General features: G+C 36.4%; 1 protein-coding gene across 3 annotated transcripts in view; it reads right to left on the bottom strand.

The window, feature by feature from the left end:
• Nucleotides 1-22,919, bottom strand: part of LOC121320008 (tetraspanin-9-like) — a 133,695-nt gene that overhangs the window by 85,893 nt on the left and 24,883 nt on the right. For all 3 annotated transcript variants that reach the window (XM_041258101.1, XM_041258100.1, XM_041258102.1), the window contains one exon: nt 10,274-10,349. Coding sequence is in view for 1 of the 3 variants with exons in the window: in XM_041258100.1 (XP_041114034.1) it covers nt 10,274-10,349 (76 nt within the window). In the remaining 2 variants the exon portion in view is untranslated. The remainder of the gene's footprint in view (nt 1-10,273; nt 10,350-22,919) is intronic.

Here is a 22,919-nt window from a genome sequence, read left to right on the forward strand (position 1 = left end):
TAACTCAATTCAAATACCAAACACTGAGCACCTGGCATGTTTATAAAATCTCACGACTGGAGGTCAGTATTTTGTTATCCCAAGGAACAACACTACTCAATCAACAAACATATCTGCTCACTACTTAAAATGTAAATAACATTATGTGTGAGCCCAACGAACTACTGATGTAAAACTTACACCGTTACGTTTTCAGTCTCTCTCTCTCATTATCTTATATATATATATATATATATATATATTATATATATATATATATATATATATATATATATATATATATATATATATATATATATATATATATATATATGATAGATAGATAAATAGATATACTCTTTTCTATCTACTTATTCCACACAACTCCTAGTCCAAGCTCTTGTTCTTTCTAGACTGAATTATTGTAACACTCTCCTTGCTGGTATCCCTGCTTTGGCTATTCACCCTCTAAACTTATTCAAAATTCTACTGCTCGTCTGGTATTCTCCCAACCCCATCACTCTCGCGCTAGCCCTCTGCTTCGTGCTCTCCACCGGCTACCTATCTCTGCTCGCATCCAATTGAAGACCCTTGCTCTTGCCTCACTATCTATTCATCATACTGCCCCTTCCTATCTCCAATCCCTCATGTCTCCTTATATTCCCTCTCCGCTCATACCGGCCGACTTGTTATGCCTTCTCTTCACTCTCCTTCCTCCCATGCTTGCTCCTTCTCTCCCCCTTTCCCCCTATGGTGAAACTCAGAACTGTCTTTTACTGCTTTCCGCCATCTTTTCAAACCTCACTTGTTCAATATATTTGTAAATTCCTATTTATATATCTTTTTGCATTTCTTATTTCTGTTTATTTTGTATATATGTGTTTGTTTTGCATTTTTATTGCCTGTAATTTATACACTTTTATATGTTTAATTTTCTGTAAATTGCTTTGGATAAAGGCGGCTGCTAAATACTACTACTACCAATAATAACAATAATAATAAGTCTAGAATGTGCAGTTTTGAAAGAAACACATGCACATTTTAAAACACGATCAGGCACCACACTTCCTAAGTCATTTCCAAGTGTCTTCTGGGTCAAAACATGTTACGAGCTGTAAGGCATGTCAGTCAATTGTGGAAGCAGCTAGGCGGCAAGTGTCAGGAAAGCCAGCTTTGAACAATTTCACCCCACAGGTAAAAAACCACAAACGCAAGGCTTGTCAAGAGAGATCTCTTTAACCTAGTATCAAATACGTTTTTGAAATGGAAGCATATATTTTCTATACACATGAAATAGAAGTACTGGTATGATTCTTTGAATTATTGTGTTATCTATAACCCCATCAATTGTGACAAACAGACCTCAAAGTTAAAATATAAAATCAAAGCAGATAAGTGGGTAAATGTATTCACAATTTTCTTACTTGCTTCTGAAATGTAATCCTTTATGTGTTTCGTTATACATGATTTCTTTCAGTTGCATTTTCTCGGTGCTCCTTTGAGAAGATGTTTTTAAACAAACACAACATAATGAGTGCATTGAAAAAATGCAAGAGAAGAACACAGTATACCAATTTTAAAAAAGTTTAACAAACTCTGGCATTTGCAGACAATGAGTTAATAAGACAATAGACATTATATATATATATATATATATATATATATATATATATATATATATATATATATATATATATATATATATATATATATAATTATTGCACACGTACACACTGCCAGAATATGTTATTGTTACGTGGTCACTGCTTTGTATACTCCACTAGCATGAAACGTACATAATCATTACATTGAATGTGCAATAGTTACCCTCAGGGGTTGACACATATCTCAGGATGGCTTTAGTCTACACTGCGGAACAGGAGAACACTATATTTAGAGTTGTGTGCGAGACTTGTCGTCTGCTTCAAAATTCACCAGTCTGGAACTGTAGCCATACCATTTCATCCTAAATTAATTTGCACCCTATAAAAACAACTGGGTTATGAAACACAAAAATGAATTAATCTGTTAAGCAAATTACTTGACGGGTTATTGTGGAGAACAGATTTTGCAGCAGATTCCCACCCCAAACTTATTAGAGGCGGTTGAGGAATGTATCCCTCCATGGTTGCCCACGTTAGCCCTAGATATTGACACTGTCATGCTAGACAGTTCTTGTTTCTGTATGTTCAGCCCCTGTGCATTTTTGTTTGTGTTGTGTTATGGTCAAGTGACACTTTGCCTTTAAGAAGGGAGCAGGAGTTTGCACTCTGTCCCTGGTGATGTATTGACATGTACACTAGAAGGATCCTGATTTCCACAGTTACAGGACCAGTAACTCGTTTTAATGGCATGTGTGCCTAACACAGTTACCCGTGGGCAGTGGCATGTTTGCCTGCTCTAGACCAAAGTATTGACTTTTTCTAAACTATAGACAAACTCCTGAAGGGTATATAAGGACAAATATTTCTCTTTAATTAATTTTGTCATCACACATTAAAATGCAAAGCATGATAAATCAAGTTTAAGAATCTTCAAAACAAGGCAGGGTTAAGGTTAAGAAGCAAGCTATTCTCATAAAGAGGAAATAGGCATTCATAGTCTGGCTTCTCAGATGACACTTGACAGCAACCCCCTGAAAACATCTTCAGTTTCCCTCAAGCTGGCAGCCACGTCATTTACTTTAATGGATTTAACAAAGGAATTGACAGTGGGTGACATTAAACATCATAGCTCGGGGGCTCCCTAGTGGCGCATCCAGTAATAGCGTTCCACATGGAGTGCAGGATGTGCCCTATAGTCTGGGGATCACAGGTTCGAGTCCAGGCTATGTCACAGCCAACTGTGATCGGGCGTTCCTAGGGGGTGGCGCACAATTGGCCGAGCGCTGCCCGGGGAGAGAGGGCTTAGGTTAGCAGGGGAATCCACAACTCGCTGCACGCCTGTGGTTCTGCAGTGGAGCCGCCAGATCTGTGTTGTCATCCGGCACTATAGGTCTGGTGGCCTCGCTTTGAAGCCGCAATGCTAAAAATGAGAGATTGGCATGAGCACGTTTCAGAGGATGCGTGCTCCAGCCTCCGTTCCCAGAGGCAAGGCAGGGCAGGGCGGGGTGGTTTGCAATCAGTGAGCCAAGGATACAGATAATAATTGGGGAGAAAAACTGGGGTAACAAATTGGAGACGACTAAATTTATATAATAAATATAATATATATATATATATATATATATATATATATATATATATATATATTATATATATATATATCATAGCTAGCAGTTCTTGCACTCATAGCTCAGCATTTCTTGCACTAAAATGGTGAGCTTTTTCTTCAATATTTGTCAGAACTAAGGACACAGGGTAGGGTTAAAAACGCACACTAGTTCTGCAGCCAGGTATTGACAAAAGGTAGCCTGGGAAAGGTATAATAATCTCAGCACTGATGGGTTCTAACCATACCTCTACAATAACTCTCATGTTGGTAGAAGACCTTAAAGGGTACATAAGGACCTTTTTATTTTATTGTGTTACATGTTCCCATGTGCTGCTACAACTGTTTACATAATGTGTGTGTATTGTTTCAATTATTCTTATTTATTTAATAAATTTTTTTACATTTTGACCACTAACTTTTAAATTGCATTCCCTGCCTAGATGGCTTCACACGTACCTGCATGGACCTCTCAGAACTACATTTCCCATCATCCTCCTGCTCACATATGTAACTGATGGATTTATCTGTTAGCAGGAGGATGATGGGAAATCTAAATAATCTATCTTTTCCACTAGGAAACAATGACAGCTTTAAAGTATTCTGCTGGAAAATCATTATTTCAGGAGTCAGTGCACTGTTATTTTATTGAAATCTGGGTCACACAGGAGATTCGATGCGCTGACAACCATCCCCTAATCCCAAAGGCAGGTGTACAGTCTTTACAAACAATCAGTCCATCCAGAGACTTCAAACTCAACACAATTTGATGATGGCAAACAGCTTCAAAACCAATGTAAATTAATTATAGCTGCTTTATAGTTTCACCAGAAGTAATGTCATTAACTTTACATATGCATCTGGGCATATCATTTCTGGTGATGTACTTGTAATACATAAAAAGCTCACATTCTTTTTAGTGGCTATGCATTAGCAATACAGGGCAGGATGATGTCCTAAAAAATGGAAATGAAGAGGAGAAATGAAAGAGAAAGCAGCATGCCTCTCCCACTACATCCATACAGTAAATAAGGACTGGGCAGGAGGGCTACAGTGGAACATTTTTGACCGAGGAAAGACTATTGTTTAAATATTGTGTAAAAATAGTCTTCCCGAGGGACATTTAAGTTTCCAATATGAACTGAGTCTGCAGTACATATTAAACATATGAATCAGTCAAGAAAATAAGTGAGGCGAGGTTGGATAGTAAATATGACTTTATATATTTTGTTAAATATATCTGACACAGTATAAGTAAATAAATAAGTAACACATAAACAGAAAATGTTTTTGATGTCCAGCTCTCCATATGGCCTGCTGACTGCTGCATAATAGAGTTTATATCCCGGCCGTCATATTTGTTTACATCGTCGAGTCACAAAACAGTGACGTTTTAAAGCACTATTTTAGTGTTTGGAGCATCTTTCTTTTGTAGTATGTTTGGCAATTAATTTTCTGTTAAGTCACACAATCTGTTTCTCTTGTTGTAAGGTGTGCAGGGGAGAAAGGCGTTCCTTTGAAAAGGGGCCGGACTGACTGACAGTGTTGTGAACATTTATATATATATATATATATATATATAATTTGCCCCGTCTGATTTTCTGCATTTTTGACACTGAATGTTATCAGATCTTCAACTAAAATGTAATATTAGATAAAAGGGACCCAGAGTAAACAAATAAAACAAAACTTTGATACTTATTTCATTTATTTATTAAAGAAAGTTATGCAACACCCAATGCCCTCGTGTGAAAAAATAATAACTGCTTACGCCACCTTTAGCAGCAATAACTGCAACTGCAACCACTCCTTCATGCAGAACTGCTTCAACTCAGTGACATTTGTGGGTTTGAGTATAAACTGCTCATTTCAGGTCCTGCCACAACATCTCAATGGGGTTTAGGTCTAGACTTTGACTAGGCCATTCTAAAACTTTAAATTTCTTGTTCTTCAACCATTCTGATGTAGGTTTGCTTGTGTGTTTCGGATCATTGTCTTGCTGCATGACCCAGCTGTGCTTCAGCTTCAGCTCTCGGATGGATGGCCTGACATTCTCCTGTAGAATTCTCAGATACAGAGCAGAATTCATGGTTCCTTCAATGATGGCAAGTTGTCCAGGTCCTGATGCTGCAAAGCATCCCCAAATCATGACACTACTACTACAACCCACAAAAAGATCTGACCAAATTCAATGTGAAAAATGCAGAAAATCTGACGGGGCAAATACTTTCACAGCACTGTGTGCGTGTGTGTGTGTGTGTGAGGGTGTGTAATTTTATATGTATTCTCTCATATTACTGAATTACAAATGATACATTGAAATTCCGTTCTGTTGAATATTATTTTTTTAAAACACTGAAACTCAAAATCAATTATTGAAAGGTGACATTGGTTTTATGTTGGGAAATATTTAAGAAAAAAAAAAAAAAAAAAAAAAACTGAAATATCTTGCTTGCAATATTGACACAAAAAAACGTTTTAGAATAATTACCAAAAGTAGTCTGAAAATGCAACCCTCCCAGTGAAAGGCCACCTAATCTGATTAGTTGAGAAATCCCTTGTTGACGATGAGGATTGAAAGTTAAGTTTTAGCATGATAATCCTCTTTCGCCCAAGCCTTAAAGAGGAGGGCCCTTGTTATTCCACAGCCCAGCCTACCTGCCCTTGTGACACCTCCAAGATTACCCACCACAGGAATGCCATTCATCTCATTAAGACTGAAACTACAGTGCAATACTCCAAACTGCGATTTACGATTCACTAATCTAAATTTATAAGAGCCCAGTGCATTTCCAATATAGTTCACTATGCTGCCATCAGAGATGTTCTTATCAGACATACAGTGGCTGTATAAAAACACCTATGACATACAGAAAACACTTTAGGTGTAACCATGCCGGATCTCACATGACTTTGACAATAGGCCGAGGTGCGCTTGGTTGGCGGGTGCTTCCGTATTCAAGACTGAGGAGTTAATCATTGAGGTCACACGTCCTCTAGAATAATTGAAACACGTTGTAGTCGCATGAATCCATGTAAGTTTCACCCACCTGTCCCTTTAATTAGGGTCAGTAGCCTGGCCAAGTTAAAACTCAATTTCCCATTGTTCCTTGCTATCACCCTCTGTTCATCCTCTCCCCCCATTGGCTCATTCAGATATCCACTCCTCCAATCTTGGAGCTCCTTGGAAGGCAGTACCGGTATTAAAGCTGGTTGGCTAGGGCAGGATGAGACTCTTGTGAGGAATCAATTTTACAAATAACAGCATATTACTTAATTAACAGTGTAACTTTATTTTAGATAAATACTGGTGCATACATTTACTCTTTTCATAATCCTGTACTTTGTCTAAACCTTTCTTTTTTGTTTACACTGTTACTTGTTTAAGTTTAGTTGCTGTTCAAGGTCTGTTTAGAGTTTGTTTTTGGTAGTGTGTTCAGTCACCATTTTGTTCCTGATTCTCCTAATATTTTCCAAACAAGTTGTTCACCACTCAACCCGGTACTACTCAACAGATTCACCATTTTCTACGATGGCTATTTTTTCGTCAATCTTCATCCATCATCATCAGTACAGGACTACATTCGGGACTTCACTCTTTGTTGGTGAGATTATTCCTTTTTTGTTTGCTGGTTTTTCTACTTTACTTTGATACTTTGGTTCCTGTAATTTTGGTTTTGTTCTTTTGTTACTTTGGATGTGCATTGCTTCACTGCACTTGTTGGGCCTAAATTTCATTTATCATCCATTGCCATCAAGACTGTCTTTGTAATTATTTTCCCCATATACTTATTCATTCACCTTTGTCCTTTTGGCCTGTCAGTGTGTTGGTTTTGCATTGGTGTGGTGTTTGTGTGTGTGTGGGTTTATTGGAGGCCCACCTGACACCATATTTATTTTGCTTTAGTGTTAGTCTGTTTGGATGTTTGTTTAGTTCACGTTGCTTTCTTACTCACCTGTACCTTCCACTAAATGTTCTCTGCAATAAGTTGTTGTCCTTATATTTAATTTATTATATTAGTTTACAACAATAAACTGTTTGTTTGTTAAATTGACACCTCTGACGTCCCTGCTTTTGCTGTCTGTCACTCTTGCTGACTTAGTTATAGATATTGAGCCAGTAGTAGCTCCTTAGGGAGGACAGTACAACTGCTTTTCAGTTGTGCAGTGATCTTTACACACTTGCCATTCTTTTAACATACACTGCATTTCCCATGATTGTGAATGGGACTGGGCTGTGAACTACTTCGCATAATATCATTATACAACACAAAAGACTATGTCAATAGACCTCAAACTTTGGTCCAAGTTAGTTAGAAACATTGATCGCTGTGGGATTTTCTAATGTTTCATCAAATGATCAGCTGCTATTTTTTTCTTTTTTATTCTCCTAGATAACCAGAAATGCCATGCATAAAAAACATTTCTAGATGTATGTATTTCTTGGCATGTGTTTTACAGACTTCGAATCTAAGTAGTCTGAAGGATAAATGAAACATGGAGCATGGAAGAGTACATGTATACGCCTACTGGTATAAGAAGGATATCAACGACATAAAAATTGAGAATCAGAAAGGTATTAGCCTGGCTTGCCTTGGTGGCTGGAAATGGCACTCATCTGGAAATACCAGGAGCTCTGTCTCAACAATCTTACTTCTCAATGATTCTTTGCACCTCTATATTGAACATATTCTAAACTGATTATGGATGGGGCTGGAGAAGTGACACCTTTTACTAACATTCCATTTGCGCAGAAAAAATTGGAATATGTGGCCAGGAAACATTATAAAACTTGTTTTTACATTTAACCGATATTAAAAATCTGCTTTAACAAATACAAAGGTATTTTTCATGCTTCCCAGTGTAAGAGAACTTAAGACGCGCTCTTATACCATTTTTTATTTTAATGTATAGGACTTGTATAATTCTGCAGATTTCTTTATTCTACTTTACAATGAAATTAAGATTATCATAACAAGGATGCTATACTGGGGTACAACAACTAACCTGATTAATGATGGGATGAGGAAATATAGTCGTACATGCAGACAGCAAATGGTACGCATGTGTTTCTAAACTATGTAAACATGCTCAATGCATTGAGATTGAGCCATGTGCAATGCATTCACATGGAAATAGTCACAGAACCTCCTGTGTCCGTGATAAAAAAGTGCATTATCTCTGTGTCTGGATAACTGCTTATAAATAATACTATTTATAAATAAATTAGCTTACTGTACAGAATCTCTTGGTCTATGAAACAGATACATGTGAAGATAATTAATCTGGACAATAAGCTTTTACACATTGCTTTAGCCAGACTATAAATATCTGAAGGATAAATGGTTTGCATAGTACCATACTTAGAGTAATATTCTGCCATTTAAATTATCGACTGAGTGCACTAAAGTGAATGTCACATAAATAACAGTGTTTTTTTTTTTTTTTTCGGGGGGGGTGTTAAAACATAGTTTGCATTATCTTCTGTCTGACATATGTAAAATTGGGCTGCCTTTGGAATGAGTGGTTGCGTGTTCTGCCTTGAACAAATTCTAAAATGTCTGCTTGAGCAAGGTGCCTTTAGAAGTCAACAGGAAGCTACACTGTAGATAGATCATGGAAAAAGGAAGCAATACATCAACTGGGAATACCTAATGACACTATTTTAGTGTTGGTTTCTGATGCAAGCCTGTACAGGGGTTGAGCAAAAAATACGAAACACAAGCCAACTTGGACAGCAATTACACAACCTTTATGTTTTCAAGTTTAAATTGTTCTGGATGGATACATTATTCACTAAATTACTACCTCCATTTCTACAACACCATTATCTTCAGTGATGGTCAGGTCTGTACCAGGGAGACCATTAAAACTTGCATGCAATCCCATTTGCACTTGTTAAGGAATAAAAGAGCAAGACCTGAATAAGCAGGGGCAGAGGAACCAAGCCATGTTTAGCCTTGTTGTGATATAAAGGTAATCTAATTTATCAGATGCATGTGTGCTGGGGAGAGTGTACCATTTTTATAACATAATAAAGTCAAGAGTGAATGTCAGAACTCAGACACAGATGAGTGGTTTCTAATACTGGTATTACATGTCAGCAAGAAATATAAAATTACACAGCACCAAAAAACCTCATTCCCCTTACATCCACTAGAAGGAAACATATACTACAGCAGTTTGTAAGATTTTTAATGCTGTATGTAAAGCCTGACAAATGCAGCTTTAACTTGGGTGCAAATGGACTGAAGCCCCACTCACAGAAGCACGGTCTGTCAATGTGTTTGAATGGTCAATCAGCTGAGGTGCATCTGCCCAGGAGAGATGATTCAATCTACCCCACCCCACCCCCACCCCACCCCCACCCCCCAACATACTGAGCAGCTCCAAGAATAGATGGAGACCTCAAACTACACAGGAGGCAAAAACCTTGACCTGGTCACCCACTGTTAATATATGGACATATTAACAGCATGATTAAAAAACAGCCAAACATCCACTTTATGCATTACAGCAAACAGTATGTGACCTAGTAGTACTGCGACACACAGTATGGGGTTTTTCTATGATCTTAGATGCCAAATACACAGTGAAGATACACATATGCAAATACAATCTATTCCAGGTACAAGGAAATTGTCCCAGATGTGGAACGTAAGCAACTTTTGATTAAAAGCAGAGACCAAAAATCTATTAGACTTTATAAGAAATTGTAGTGTTGGGTTCAATCAAAAAAATAACAGGACAGCTTCATGTTATGTATTACCTTCCAGTTCTATAGTGCTACTCACACTACAAAGAGTATTTGATACTACCTCCCAAAAATGAATCCTTACTCTGTATTCTGTGATTTACTAGTGGGTCAATAAAGTCACCTCTGAGTGAAATGACAAAATAAACCCAATGGTCTTATTAGTCTCTCTACGTGTGAAAAAATAAATAAATAAAGCTCTTTCTTGCCTAGCTTGAATGAAGTCTTACACTTCTTTTAACGAGTGACAGCATACATAATTGCAATTGTTTTAGTTTTGTTATGGTTTTCCAGTTAAATGAATCAATTTATTTATAAAAAAATGATTACCTTTTGTCAATCGAATGAATGCAGTAACTGTTTGTTCCGCTGTCGCAAGGAGGCTCTCTTCAATGTACTGCTGATCCTGGAAAATGAATGAATGAATGAATGGATGAATGAATTAAACCTCCTAAACATTTTTTAGCTACTGTAACAAGTCATTTAATTTGTAATGGACATCTAAAAGTACCACTCCTTTCTAGGGGGCATTCAACCTAAGAGTGATGACAGACACTCAGCTCTTTATTACTTTCTTTTCAGCTTGCCAGTGATTTCTGTTTTTATCTACAAAAGGAAAATGCACTCTGTAGCTTCCATTTTACACCAAAGGGATTTCTGAATCAATGATAAAAAAAAAGTAAAAATAAAAAACAGTAAATGTTATCGGGCTTGTGGCATCATGAACTCATGAAACAAAAGCTGTTAAAATCAACATTAGGACAGGCACTAGCATTCATCTTTGCTGCAAGTTTTTTCCAATCTGCCCGGAAGGGTGATCCATTGTATTGTTTTCCTCTCAGTCTGACAATTGAAGTCTTAGCAAAACAGCAAACGTAGGAAATCTTTGGATAGCATTGCTGAGACTGCCCTGGTCACAAGTGAAATATTTTCTGGTGAATTCTAGAATCCTTTTTGTATTTAAAAGGGTGGTGTTTGAAGTTTGTGCTGCAACGTCCCTGAAGAAATTAAGAGGCATTGTTTAAGAATGATCAAGCATTTCTCCAGAACAATTTGAGAAATTTGGTACTGAATTATCTCAACTCCAATATTTTAAGAAATGTCATTTCTTTTTGCTGTTTAGAACCTCTTTGGTTAACATTTTCGTTTCCAGTCTTCACATGCTGGTGACTGAAGTACAGCTAGTGCTTCAGGAGTGCACAATAATCTTGTTGTATTTCTTAGGGCAGAGTGTTTGAGGAGTATAGGTTAATTTTTAGAATCTTCACGCAGTACAGTCAGGTACTGTGCGATTATAACCTGGTTATGGGCACCCTCTATGTGCATGCACTGTTTTTATCTGAATGTAATTTGCTTTTAAGACCTTGGGGGAGGAAAAGGGGGTGATGACCTTCATTTTTTGTGTCCTCCTTTATGTGTAAATTCGGAGGGGGAAACATTATAAAAAGCAGCACTTTTCAGCTGCAGGTGTTGAAAACAGGATTATGCCTGTGGTATATATCTTAATCTTTGCTCATTAAACTCTAAAGACTCACTAAACGGCAAAAGGATCCTGTACCCAGCTGTGGCTCAGCCAATTAGTTCCTATAGTCTGTTACTTGCAAAGAGTGCAGAGTGTACAACATTTAAAACTAATGTGTGAAGTATTACAGAGACCACCATGACCACTATACAGCACTGTGCATTCAGTACAGAGGTGGGATCCAAAAATCAGAAACATCTGTAATATGAAGCACACACTTGTGTCCCTTGCATGACTCATATACTTGCTTTGCAAATGGTTACAATGGGTAAGACAGAAGATCTGAGAGACTTTGATATAGGGTTGTTAACAGGTGCTTGGCTGGCAGATAATTTTGTATCCGAACTGCACAACAGATAAAATTACTGATGTTTCACAGGGAACAGAATATCTTCAACTTTTGAGTTACTGTGCCATTATGGAGAACAGACTAGATTTACACTTATTTCCCTGAAGGAATTAGAGGTGGTAATTCTATCCTGTGTTGTCCTTATCACTGCAATGCATTTTTCCACACAATCCTCGCTGTTTTCATCTTTTTTTGACACATGGTGGGTCATAAAAATCACACTGAGAGCATTTCTAAACTTAGATTAAATTAACGTGAAAATAGTCAACAAGCATTGTAGCAGGAGACTTGAGACGATTTGGATACACTGATGCTCATAAAACAAACTCACTTTCTCCTGACCACCGCTACAAAATGTACAAAGTGTCTTGGTTTTATTCCATCCAGAAACATAAGATTACCTGACCACACTATGGCAGCCATCTTAGGCCACAGGTCAAGGTGAAAGTATCGAATAAGATTGTGTTTGAGGAGCTTTGGTAACATTGAAAGCTTTCAAAACACAGACAGACAAGATATAAACTTCCCTCATGGGGATGCTAAAAAACAAGCATAAGAAAAAGGGGTAGTGCTGCAAATGCTGATAAAATGTTGACTCATTTTAATTGTAAATAAGAAGAAGAAGAAGAAGAATCAAGGCCCATCTGTTTCTGAAGAAAATTATTCTGTTCAAGATACTACTCTTATGGCCCTGTCAGTTTGAAAATGAAAAATCTATCCTTTCCCCTTTGACCTGGATGAGGTTTGTAATTGCCTCGAGATGATGATTTTCACCAAGGCAGCTCTATGCACTGGAAATAGTCATAAGCATGTGAACCAGTGCAAGCTCTTTTTTCTCCCTCAGTGGCAGGGGACTGGACTGACAGCTAGGCTGTCCTTTCCCATACAGGCACCACAGCATACCGGATTTCTGACGTATTTCATTACTCCTGGCATCTCAAAAACATGGATCTGTGTAAGCGCTGCAGTCAACTCTGGCTTCCTCTTTTGATAATCCAAAACAATCCTTCAAACTCAAACCGAACAAACCCTTAACAGCTGCATTTCTTTCTCTCTTGCCTCTATCTTTGCAGATGGACTAATTCAACCAGTTACACCGTCTCAAAAACCTTGAGAAACTACTATTTAGAAATGATCCCCAAAGGTGATGCAAATGGTCCTGTACTAAGAGCAATGACAGCTACAATAGTGTGAGCCATTGGTAGAATGGTACCATAGTGGAACATTTTTATATAAACATACACAAACTGTTTCTCATAAAAAAACCGTTAATCTCTTTCAGGACCATGGTACCACATCAGTACCCATAAGCAGGGCCAGATGAAAATTCAAGGAAAATGTAAGATAAATAAAAATAATATAAATAAATAAATAATAGAATTCCCACAGAATTCCATTTATTCAATGATGTATGAAATAAATTATTGCCTACAGTGTCATACTACAACAGTAACACAAGTACTAGCATAATCATGCACTACATAGACCTTACAAAGCAGTAAAGATTCATGTAAATGAACAACAACCAGAGCTTGTTGCTATGACAGTTGTATTACACGATCAGCACACAATAAATTTGACTTGAAATACTGATAGCTACCTATAATGAGTAGTTATTAAAAATTAGACAAATGCTAAAATCAGAAAAAAAAACAGGAAGCAAAACACTGATGCCAGGAAAAAAACATGTTTCAAACTAAATTCGTGCACGGGATCGTGCTCAACAATTTCCAAGCGATTTCTATGGAGACGGAATGCTTTTTTGTACATTCTGTCAGCACTTGATCGATTGCCTTTGGAAGCAGAGTGTTGGAAAACATGATATCTCAGAGGTAAATCAACCGAAAAGCAAAAAATCAAGCAGGTAAGAATACACAATATATTATTATTATTACTGCATGTGTTTCCGTTTGCACCGTGGATAGCAGATCTTGAGTAGTTTCACAGAACAAAATGTGAAAATTATGCTTATGAAATTCAACAGCATTTAGGATTAATGATTGTAATTGTGTAAAAGGAAGACAATGTCTTATGTTTTGTGTACATGTAAATGATGTGCTTTACAGCACAAACAGGAGTGTTTAAAATAACTAGACAGCTTTTAAAACATTCTCTGTGGAGCAGAAGTACTGCAGTGCCACAGGCCATTGAGTTTCCATGACTTGCTTGATTGATCAACTTAAACGGCACAAGAAACAAAAAAAAAAAATGCTTTGAAAATATCTCTTACTTGCCCTAAATAAAATGTCAAAGAAACTGAAACAGTCAAATCTATTTGCATTTGGATTTGGAAAATGGCCAACTCAGATGTAATGGACGATGAGGAGGAGGCGCTAACAGAGTGTTAGTATTGTATGACAGTAAGTGAAAAATAAACAGTTGTGTTCATTTTCCTGGAATTTTTATATAGTTGTTTTCCCTGGCATTATGTATCTATTTCCTACAGAATTGTGTGTAATATTTTTTATATATATATATATATATATATATATATATATATATATATATATATATATATATATAAAAAACAACAACAAACAAAAAAAACACCCATTACATGAAAACAAAGCATGCAAAACCAATGCGTGCAAAATACCTCCTCATATTGTCCCCATTTGAAAATGTTGGCCACCAGGCTTCAAAAGCTAGTGACCAAATGGCCACTAACATACAAAGTGATTGGTCCCACCCTGAGTATAACCCATTGTAACTCTATGTACAGTGCTTTTGTGACATTATTTTATAAAACCAGGTTTGATGCAAGTACAGGACATGTTACTGCTTCATTGCAGTGGAACATGTTTATTGTACTGGTTGTTGTACCAGTAGCATAACAGCTTGTCATTCTTCAGCAAAATCTTCCGTCTTCCGAATACATGAGAATATTGTGCTTGTGTCAGGTAAAGACCAAATGCTAACGGTAAACTAGTTTGGTTTATTAGACATGAGAAATGACAAAATGCTGGAGTGTGAATAATTTGTAACGTTTTAACAAACATGGATTTAAACTAAAATGGATTTTCTTTGGGGATTTCACACATGTCTTTTTAATTAACCCCCCTACAGTACATTTGGCTACATGAAGAGACTTTTTAGTACGTTTTTAAATTATTATCAACAAAGTTTATCATTGTTTATGCACAGCACAAAGACCAGGACAAATGAACACATCTGGAAATGAAGGAGAAACAGATTCAAGAAGAGGGTAAAAGACATTTTTAGAATTCATGAGTGGTGAACGAAGGCTGTCGAATCATTCGTCACTCAGATCCTTTGAGAGGCTGAGACACATTTTTAAGCGGTTACTCTAGTCTCCAATTAACACTTTTTTTGAAAGGTGAAAATTCAACACTAAATGTACAAAACTGAGAAACAACCAACTTGACATTGTGCAAGACAACTTGACTTTTATTACTTCTATGTTTGATACTAGTTTTGTAAAGTCAATAGGTATTTTTCCCCCTTTCAAAAATTAGAAGTTAAAGACCAGAGTAAACACTGAAAATATGGCCCAGTTCTGCAAAGAATCTGATGCTTTTTGCCAGAATTTTCCATAACTTCAGCATACATTATATTTCATGTGACTTACATTCATGAATAAGTATGTAACCTATGTAACAATTTATTCTAAAGAACTTGTGCTAATGAATGTCATGTTTTCAGGTAATGTTCTTCAGTATTTTTCAGGATTCTGGTTACAAATTGTGTAAAGAAAACCTGTCTGTACCGTTTTACTTGCAAGACACATTGGTGAAAAGTAAACTGCTTTATAACCTTCCTCAAGCAGAACACAAAAATAAAAATACATTAAAAAAAAAATTCCTTTCTAATTAGCCATGCATTAGCTGGCTTCTGTACAATGTGCTTGCTTATATATATATATATATATATATATATATATATATATATATATATATATATATATATATATATATATATATATACACACATACATACACACACACACACACACACATATATATATATATACACACACACACACACACACACACACACATAATCTCTGCATTAGTTTAATAATAAGCACTGTTGAAATGTCAGTAACTGTGCCACTGCCAGGCTTCTCAATGCGTGAAACATAATGCTCAGATTAAACAAAGACACTGGGCTCCATTATGTAGCTGCAACAAGTGTGGAATAGAGGCTTAGACTTCCAGTATTGTAAACCCACATAATCCACTGCAGCATTTGTGTGGCATGACATCAGTCTTCTGCAAGGGCAAAGGATGACAAGAATCTGGATGAACTTTCACAGACCAACTGAAAGGCATGCCTGCTTAAAAATGCAATCTGAAGCTTTTCCTGTCATAAATTATGATGAGTTGAGGCGATTTTGTTTTTCACACTCATTTGGGGCAGGTTACTGCTTGTAAAGTCAGGTCTACATCACAGCAATCTGAAATCACCCAGTCTTATTGATGAACACTGTTGGTGCTAACTACTGAGCCATTCTCTTTACGGACATTTTTCAAAGGTTTATTTTTATGAACAAAATACATTTTGATAGAAAAAACTGAAAAAAATTATTCTAACCATTATGTTTTACATACCGACATCTTTAGAGCAAACTGAACTAACCGCACATGAATAACCCCTTAACCTCAACACATTTTTTAAATAATCATCTTCAGACCCTCCTGTATCTACCCCACCAAATGTTGCACATAATTACTGGTATGCATTAGTTCCACTGGTTATAAATAGACCAGTGTGCAGTATTGGAAACAGACCATTCCTAAATTCAGCTGGAGGGGTTAAAGATCGTTTAGGGGCACCAAAGAGATACTTGGTTATTATATAACTATTATGGTGGTTCTTCAGTTCGACGGCTGGCTGCAGGGCTGAATATTGACTGAATACAATACGGGGGGATTCTGAGAATTACCTGGTTTTAATTTTCATGCAATGTTAAGGGGCTGATAGCTAATGAGTTCACGCCATGTATTACGCCAGCCATAATTCAAACTTGAGCATCCTAGCCTTTTCTAGGCAACCTTTCATGATATTTAGATGCTATCTACTGGGGCAGCACATTGCTGAACACACAGTGACGATAGTCATGCAGGGATTTGCATCTGTCACTGGAAGTGTCGAGGAGTCAGGCGCCTTCTAGATAGACTGGCACTCAGCCACTGTTTGTCCTTTAGGTGTCCTAGTGACCAAAATGTCTCCTTAAATCGTGCCAGCTTTTTACAGTATAGCACCAGGAAGCCAAAGACTGTGCAAACTGCAATGGCACCAACATGACAGATAAGCACATGATGAAGGCACAGAACCCTTTCCAATGCAGTAGCTGCTGCTACTTAAAGCTTACTTCCCATTACCATTAACAGTATCAAAAGAAAGAAAAACAACTAAATCAGTTCTTAGGAGCTGTATATAGGTCAGAACAAAATCTGTCCTGGGCTGTGTTATAAAGTTAGCAGCAGTTATAAAGGGAGTCTAATATGCAAGTTGTCAACAGTTGCTGATAAGTTGGTTAGGGGCGAGAGGATTGAGAGCCTTTCACCTCTGGGTCATTGATTTCTAGGCTAGCCTACTGGTGTCGAAGTTATTTTAATTAGATTGCTTTCCCATAATATGATTGAGTTGTTTTTCATACAAAAAAGTTGTATTACACAAGTATTTTACCTTATGGAACTTGCAGATCCGGTAGTAGACCACAGCATTACCAACACTGATCCAAATCAGTCTATCACAATTGTTAACATGGAAGAACGATTCTGCGTACCAATGGCTCACACAATGTTGTACAACGTGGCAGGAGATGTTTGTTACTAATGCTGTGTTAAATCTGCCACTGGGAAAGAGAATTGACTTGAAATCAGACTGGTTAATTTCCATCAGCATCTAAATTGAGACTGTTAGCCCCAGTTAGGATTTCAGGCTGATGATGGAATTAACCTAATGTGAAGCACACTAGAGGTAGGTTTTAGTTCTCAGAGTGCAAAAATTTAGTCAGAAGACGAGGACTGAGTATATATTATACCGTCAAGGAAACATGGGAGCACGCAGTGTGGAAGTTCTGCGCTGCACGGGTATATGTGTGTGTGTGTGTATGTGGGGAATACTGGGGGGCAGGGAGGCAGTTAAAATCCTCCCTGCAAAAACACCAGTGGGAATGTGGCTGAAGCCGTCAATTGAATGAGTATTAATTTAAGTGTATAAATAAAGTGATCACATGCGGTGAGATGGTTAGTTAGAGTTAATGTTGATGTTGGCGAGAGGTGGAGGGTTTTCTGTGTTCCATGCTGTCTCGTCCTGTCTGTTTATGAACGTCCATGAGTGGTTTGTATCGTCCTTTTGTTTTGGCCCTGGTGCTGTTTTGTTTGTTAATGTGTTTTTGTTCTGTTTAATGTTTAGTGTTTGGTTTTATTAAGTACTGTTATTATATGTGTGCACAAGCATTTAAACTTGCCTTCTCTGTCTCAGAGTCTCTTCCTTGTTATAACAGCTTGGACAGTGATGTCATCCTTTTCACAATACACATAATTATACAATAAACTTGATTCATACAGATGATTGTTGACTTCTGTGTAATGCCCTGTTTAATGTGGGATTGTAGATTGCATACACTGCAGAACTGGTAGCAGTTTGATACTAGAATAAGATGAGTTTGAGTTTTGATGTGGAAATGCACAAAGGGTTTTTGAGAGTCAATGTCAACATTATCATTACTCAAACTAAAATTAATAATGCATATTGATCAAAAGTACAGACAATCATCACATTTTGAATGACCTCCTTTGACTTTCTCAGCTTATAGGCATCATTGCATGTAGCACCTACTTCTTCATGTTGCTGGCTGTTAAACACAGCTGTGGGTTTAGATACTGATGGGATCAGTCGACTTTTGGCTCTAAATCCAAGAATAAGAAAAAGACACAAGCACAAAGTGATTATCCTAAGGTATTCAGGGAATGTGATTTCGTGCATGCAGATCTAAAGTATTTTAATGATTTCACCTTTCTGCTATGACTGCACTGTAAGCACAAGCTTTCAAATTATACAGAAACACAGGCTTTAAGAATCTTTGCAAGGAGATTAGACAGGTCGTATCTAACATCTGTGATGGCTTTTCCAGCAATAAGATATTAAATTATACAAAAAAAAAAAAAAAAAATTGAAAGAAAGAGAAGGCTAAAGTTTATGGCTTCAGGGAAAAAAAAAAACTGAAGCCATAAGAGTAAATAAAATGACACTGCGCGGTAGAAGCAAGAGGCCAGGGAAATATAAAACTATTACAACATTTAATCCTAGATAAATCCAGCTACGATTACATGTTATTACACTTATCTGTGATCTAACCCACCCTTAACATCCTTAGTAAATTGATTAAGTTGACATGTTTCATGTATACCCCCAGATGTGCATTTTAATCAAGTGTTTACTTGTCTGATAACATAAAAAAAAAACACATTAACATGTGTTTTTTAACCCACTTTATTTGAACTTTGTAGTCTGAATATGCCCACAACGGAAAATCTAAAATTATATTATAAATTGGGTTCAGCACTGAATACACTATGTAACACAATTTTTGTTCCTGGGTAGTGTTATTTCCTAATTGCTTATACCTCAAAAGTATAGAAAATGGCTATTATTCCCCACAAACTTTGCTTTTGTAACCAGGACAGTGATATTTCAAAATATCACTATTTCCCCACAATGTAACCAGGACAGTGATATTTCAAAAATCAAATTTACAATGTCAGAAAAAAACAACATATGAATCCAAATTAACATGTATTTATACTAAAGTAATACAAAAATGATTTAGATGAAGCGAGTATTTTGAGATTTAACGATTGCTAAATATGACTATATAACTGTATTAAATAATTTTTAAAATATCACTGTCCTGGTCACAAAAGCAAAGTTTGTGGGGAATAATAGCCATTTTCTATACTTTTGAGGCATAAGCAATTAGGAAATAACACTTACTACCCAGGAACAAAAAAAAAATTGTTACACGGTGATATCATTATAAATCTTTCTGCTAAAACAAATATGCATTTTTCACCCATACAATTTAGTCCAAGTAGCTTTCAAGCACAAAGATACAGTATAGACATGATTCTTCTCTGTGAAGTGCTGTAGCACATCAGCTCCACCAGGTGAAACACATTCCACCTTGTACAAAGTAATGGTATGGGACTGCACAGTGAAGTGATAATAATAAAAAGGGTAATTGAAGCGATTTTGGATTGTGTACAGTATAGTGGACCTCCAGAGGTCACTGCTAGGAGGAAAGTTCAATAGGTCTGAACTCTGCTTTCTCAAGTCAAACCAATACAGCAGCAAAGACATCTATTCAAAGCTAAATAAAAGATTTTTCTTTTCAAAAGAAGTCTGTGGGCTCTGTCATGAAAGGGTGCAATTGAACGCTGAATATATATATAGAACATATTCTAAAAGAACTTGTCCTGAAATAAACCAAAAAAAAAAATGAAAATGAAAATGTACTTTGAATTATAAAAAAAGGCCAATTGATGCACTCAGCTTAAATGTACCCAATTTCCCCTATTCACTGTAATTTAACACATCAGACCATTAAGTGATGGCATTCACAAACTATGGAGAGAAGCAATTAATTGCAAAAGCAATTACTGAGATTACCGGGCCTTTCCCTGTGTGTCCAAAGGAAAGAAGTACATTTCCTTCCTACAGCTGCTACATTTACTCCCATGAGTGAGAGAAAACTTGTGGTAAAGATATTGTTACAGGTCTCAACAAAAATAAATCTACATTTTACAGCTAACCTCAAGTCCCTAACCTCTCATTAAAAAAGGCAACCAAGTATCAAACAATCACAATCTTTTTAGAATAAAACTTAAAAAGGAGACATCAGAATGACGAAAAAGTTTATAACCATGATGTAATTCAACAGTACAGTATAAACAGAATATTAGAATTGGCAATAGCAAAATTTTATATGGCAATATATATATATATATATATATATATATATATATATATATATATATATATATATATATATATATATATATATATTATACACATACACAACATTTGAGTACACCTGCTTGAAACCAGGTTTTTCATGATTGTCTATGCTTTTATAAACTTGTCTTTAAACACTTAATATTTCATTATATGATAAATGTACTTATATAAAAGCTGAAAATCATAAGTGAATTGCATTCAAAAAATTATTTTTAAATGAAAATGTAAATCTTGTCAATTTCAATGAAATGGTCACCCAAAGCAAGACGATTTCAGTCTGAAGCCAAAGTCAGTTAAAAGTCTGAAATGTGTATAACATGGTATTAGAATACTGGCCTATGCATAAAAGTGTCTTTGTTAGATGTTCTGAGTTAACTAGCATTGTACCTAATTAACCTTTTGCCACCAATTATTGTTAACAGGTGAGGGTCCGTGATTACTATAAATATAGGTAGCATAGGCAAAAGTTTGTCATTCCTGAATGTAAGGGAGCAGAAAATGGCAAAATACACTCAGTTAAGCAAAGAAAAGAGAGTCTATAATTACTTTAAGAAATGAAGGTCAATCTTTAAGACAAATCGCAAGAATTTTGCAAGTGTCTGTAACTGCTGTGGCCAAGACCATCAAACGATTTGAAGAAACTGGCACTCACGAGGACTGAACAAGGCCAGGCAGGCCAAGGGTGACCTTAGAATCAGAGAACAAGTTCATTCGAGTCACAAGTCTGCGAAACCGGCGATTAACTGCCCCTGAAACACAAGCTCAGCTAAATGCTACTAGAAGTACAGATGTTTCAACATCAACTGTTCAGAGGAGATTGCGTGAAGCTGGCCTAACTGGAAGAATTGCTGCAAAGAGACCATTGTTAAGAGTGCAGAATAAGAAAACCAAAAAACACAGAAACTGGATGTTTGAGGAGTGGAAGTCGGTCTTATGGACCGATGAGTCAAAATTTGAAATATTTGGGTCCAACCGCCGAGTACTTGTAAGATGCAGACAGGGTGAGCGCATGAGTTCTGTATGTGTGGTTCCCACTGTCAAGCATGGAGGAGGCAGTGTCATGGTCTGGGGTTGCTTTGCTGGTGACAGAGTTGGTGATCTTTACCAAGTCCATGGCAAGCTCAACCAGCATGGCTATCATAGCATACTTCAGAGGCATGCCATTCCATCAGGATTACGGCTAGTTGGGCAGTCCTTCATTCTTCAGCAAGATAATGACCTGAAACACACCTCGAAGTTGTGCAAGAACTATCTGGCGAAGAAGGAAAGTGAAGGACAACTCAATCTAATGTCCTGGCTTGCCCAGTCTCCAGACATCAATCCCATAGCACTTGTATGGGACGAACTGGACAGAAGAGTCAAAGCAAAGCTACTCACAAGTGCCCTACATCTCTGGGAATTGCTGCAGAAGAGCTGGGAAGACATGTCGGGTGATTTCCTGCTGAAACTTGTTAACCGAATGCCTCGTGTTTGTGAGGCTGTTATTAAGGCAAAGGGTGGCTATTTTGAGGAATCCAAGATTTAGAGACAATTTTCAATTTTCTTGAACATTGCTTTGATATTCCTTATGCTTTGTTTTGTATATTGTAATATGTGTTTTCATTTAAGTATTTACAGAAACGTCAATTATGAAAAAAACCTAGTTTCCAGCAAGTGTACTCAAACTTTTGACTGTGTGTGTGTATTATATATATATATATATATATATATATATATATATATATATATATATATATATATATATATATATATATATATATATATATATATATATATATATATATATATATATATATATATATATATATATATATATATATATATATATATATATATATATATATATATATATATATATATATATATATATATATATATATATTACACATACACATACACACACACCCAACACACATATCCCAAAAATTGTAATACTCTCATAGAGGTAAATGTATATCAGGCAAAATTGAATACTCTCATTAATGTATGCTAAATAATATTAATACCACGCTTTGTCACAACTGGAGAAGTAGATTCTCCAGATATATGGACATAAGTATGTACAGAATGAGATGTATAAAAAAAAGACACTTCCATATCTTTCCATTAATCTTTGT

Source organism: Polyodon spathula, chromosome 8 (genome assembly GCF_017654505.1).
Source record: "Polyodon spathula isolate WHYD16114869_AA chromosome 8, ASM1765450v1, whole genome shotgun sequence".
In the NCBI taxonomy this organism is placed as follows: Eukaryota; Metazoa; Chordata; class Actinopteri; order Acipenseriformes; family Polyodontidae; genus Polyodon; species Polyodon spathula.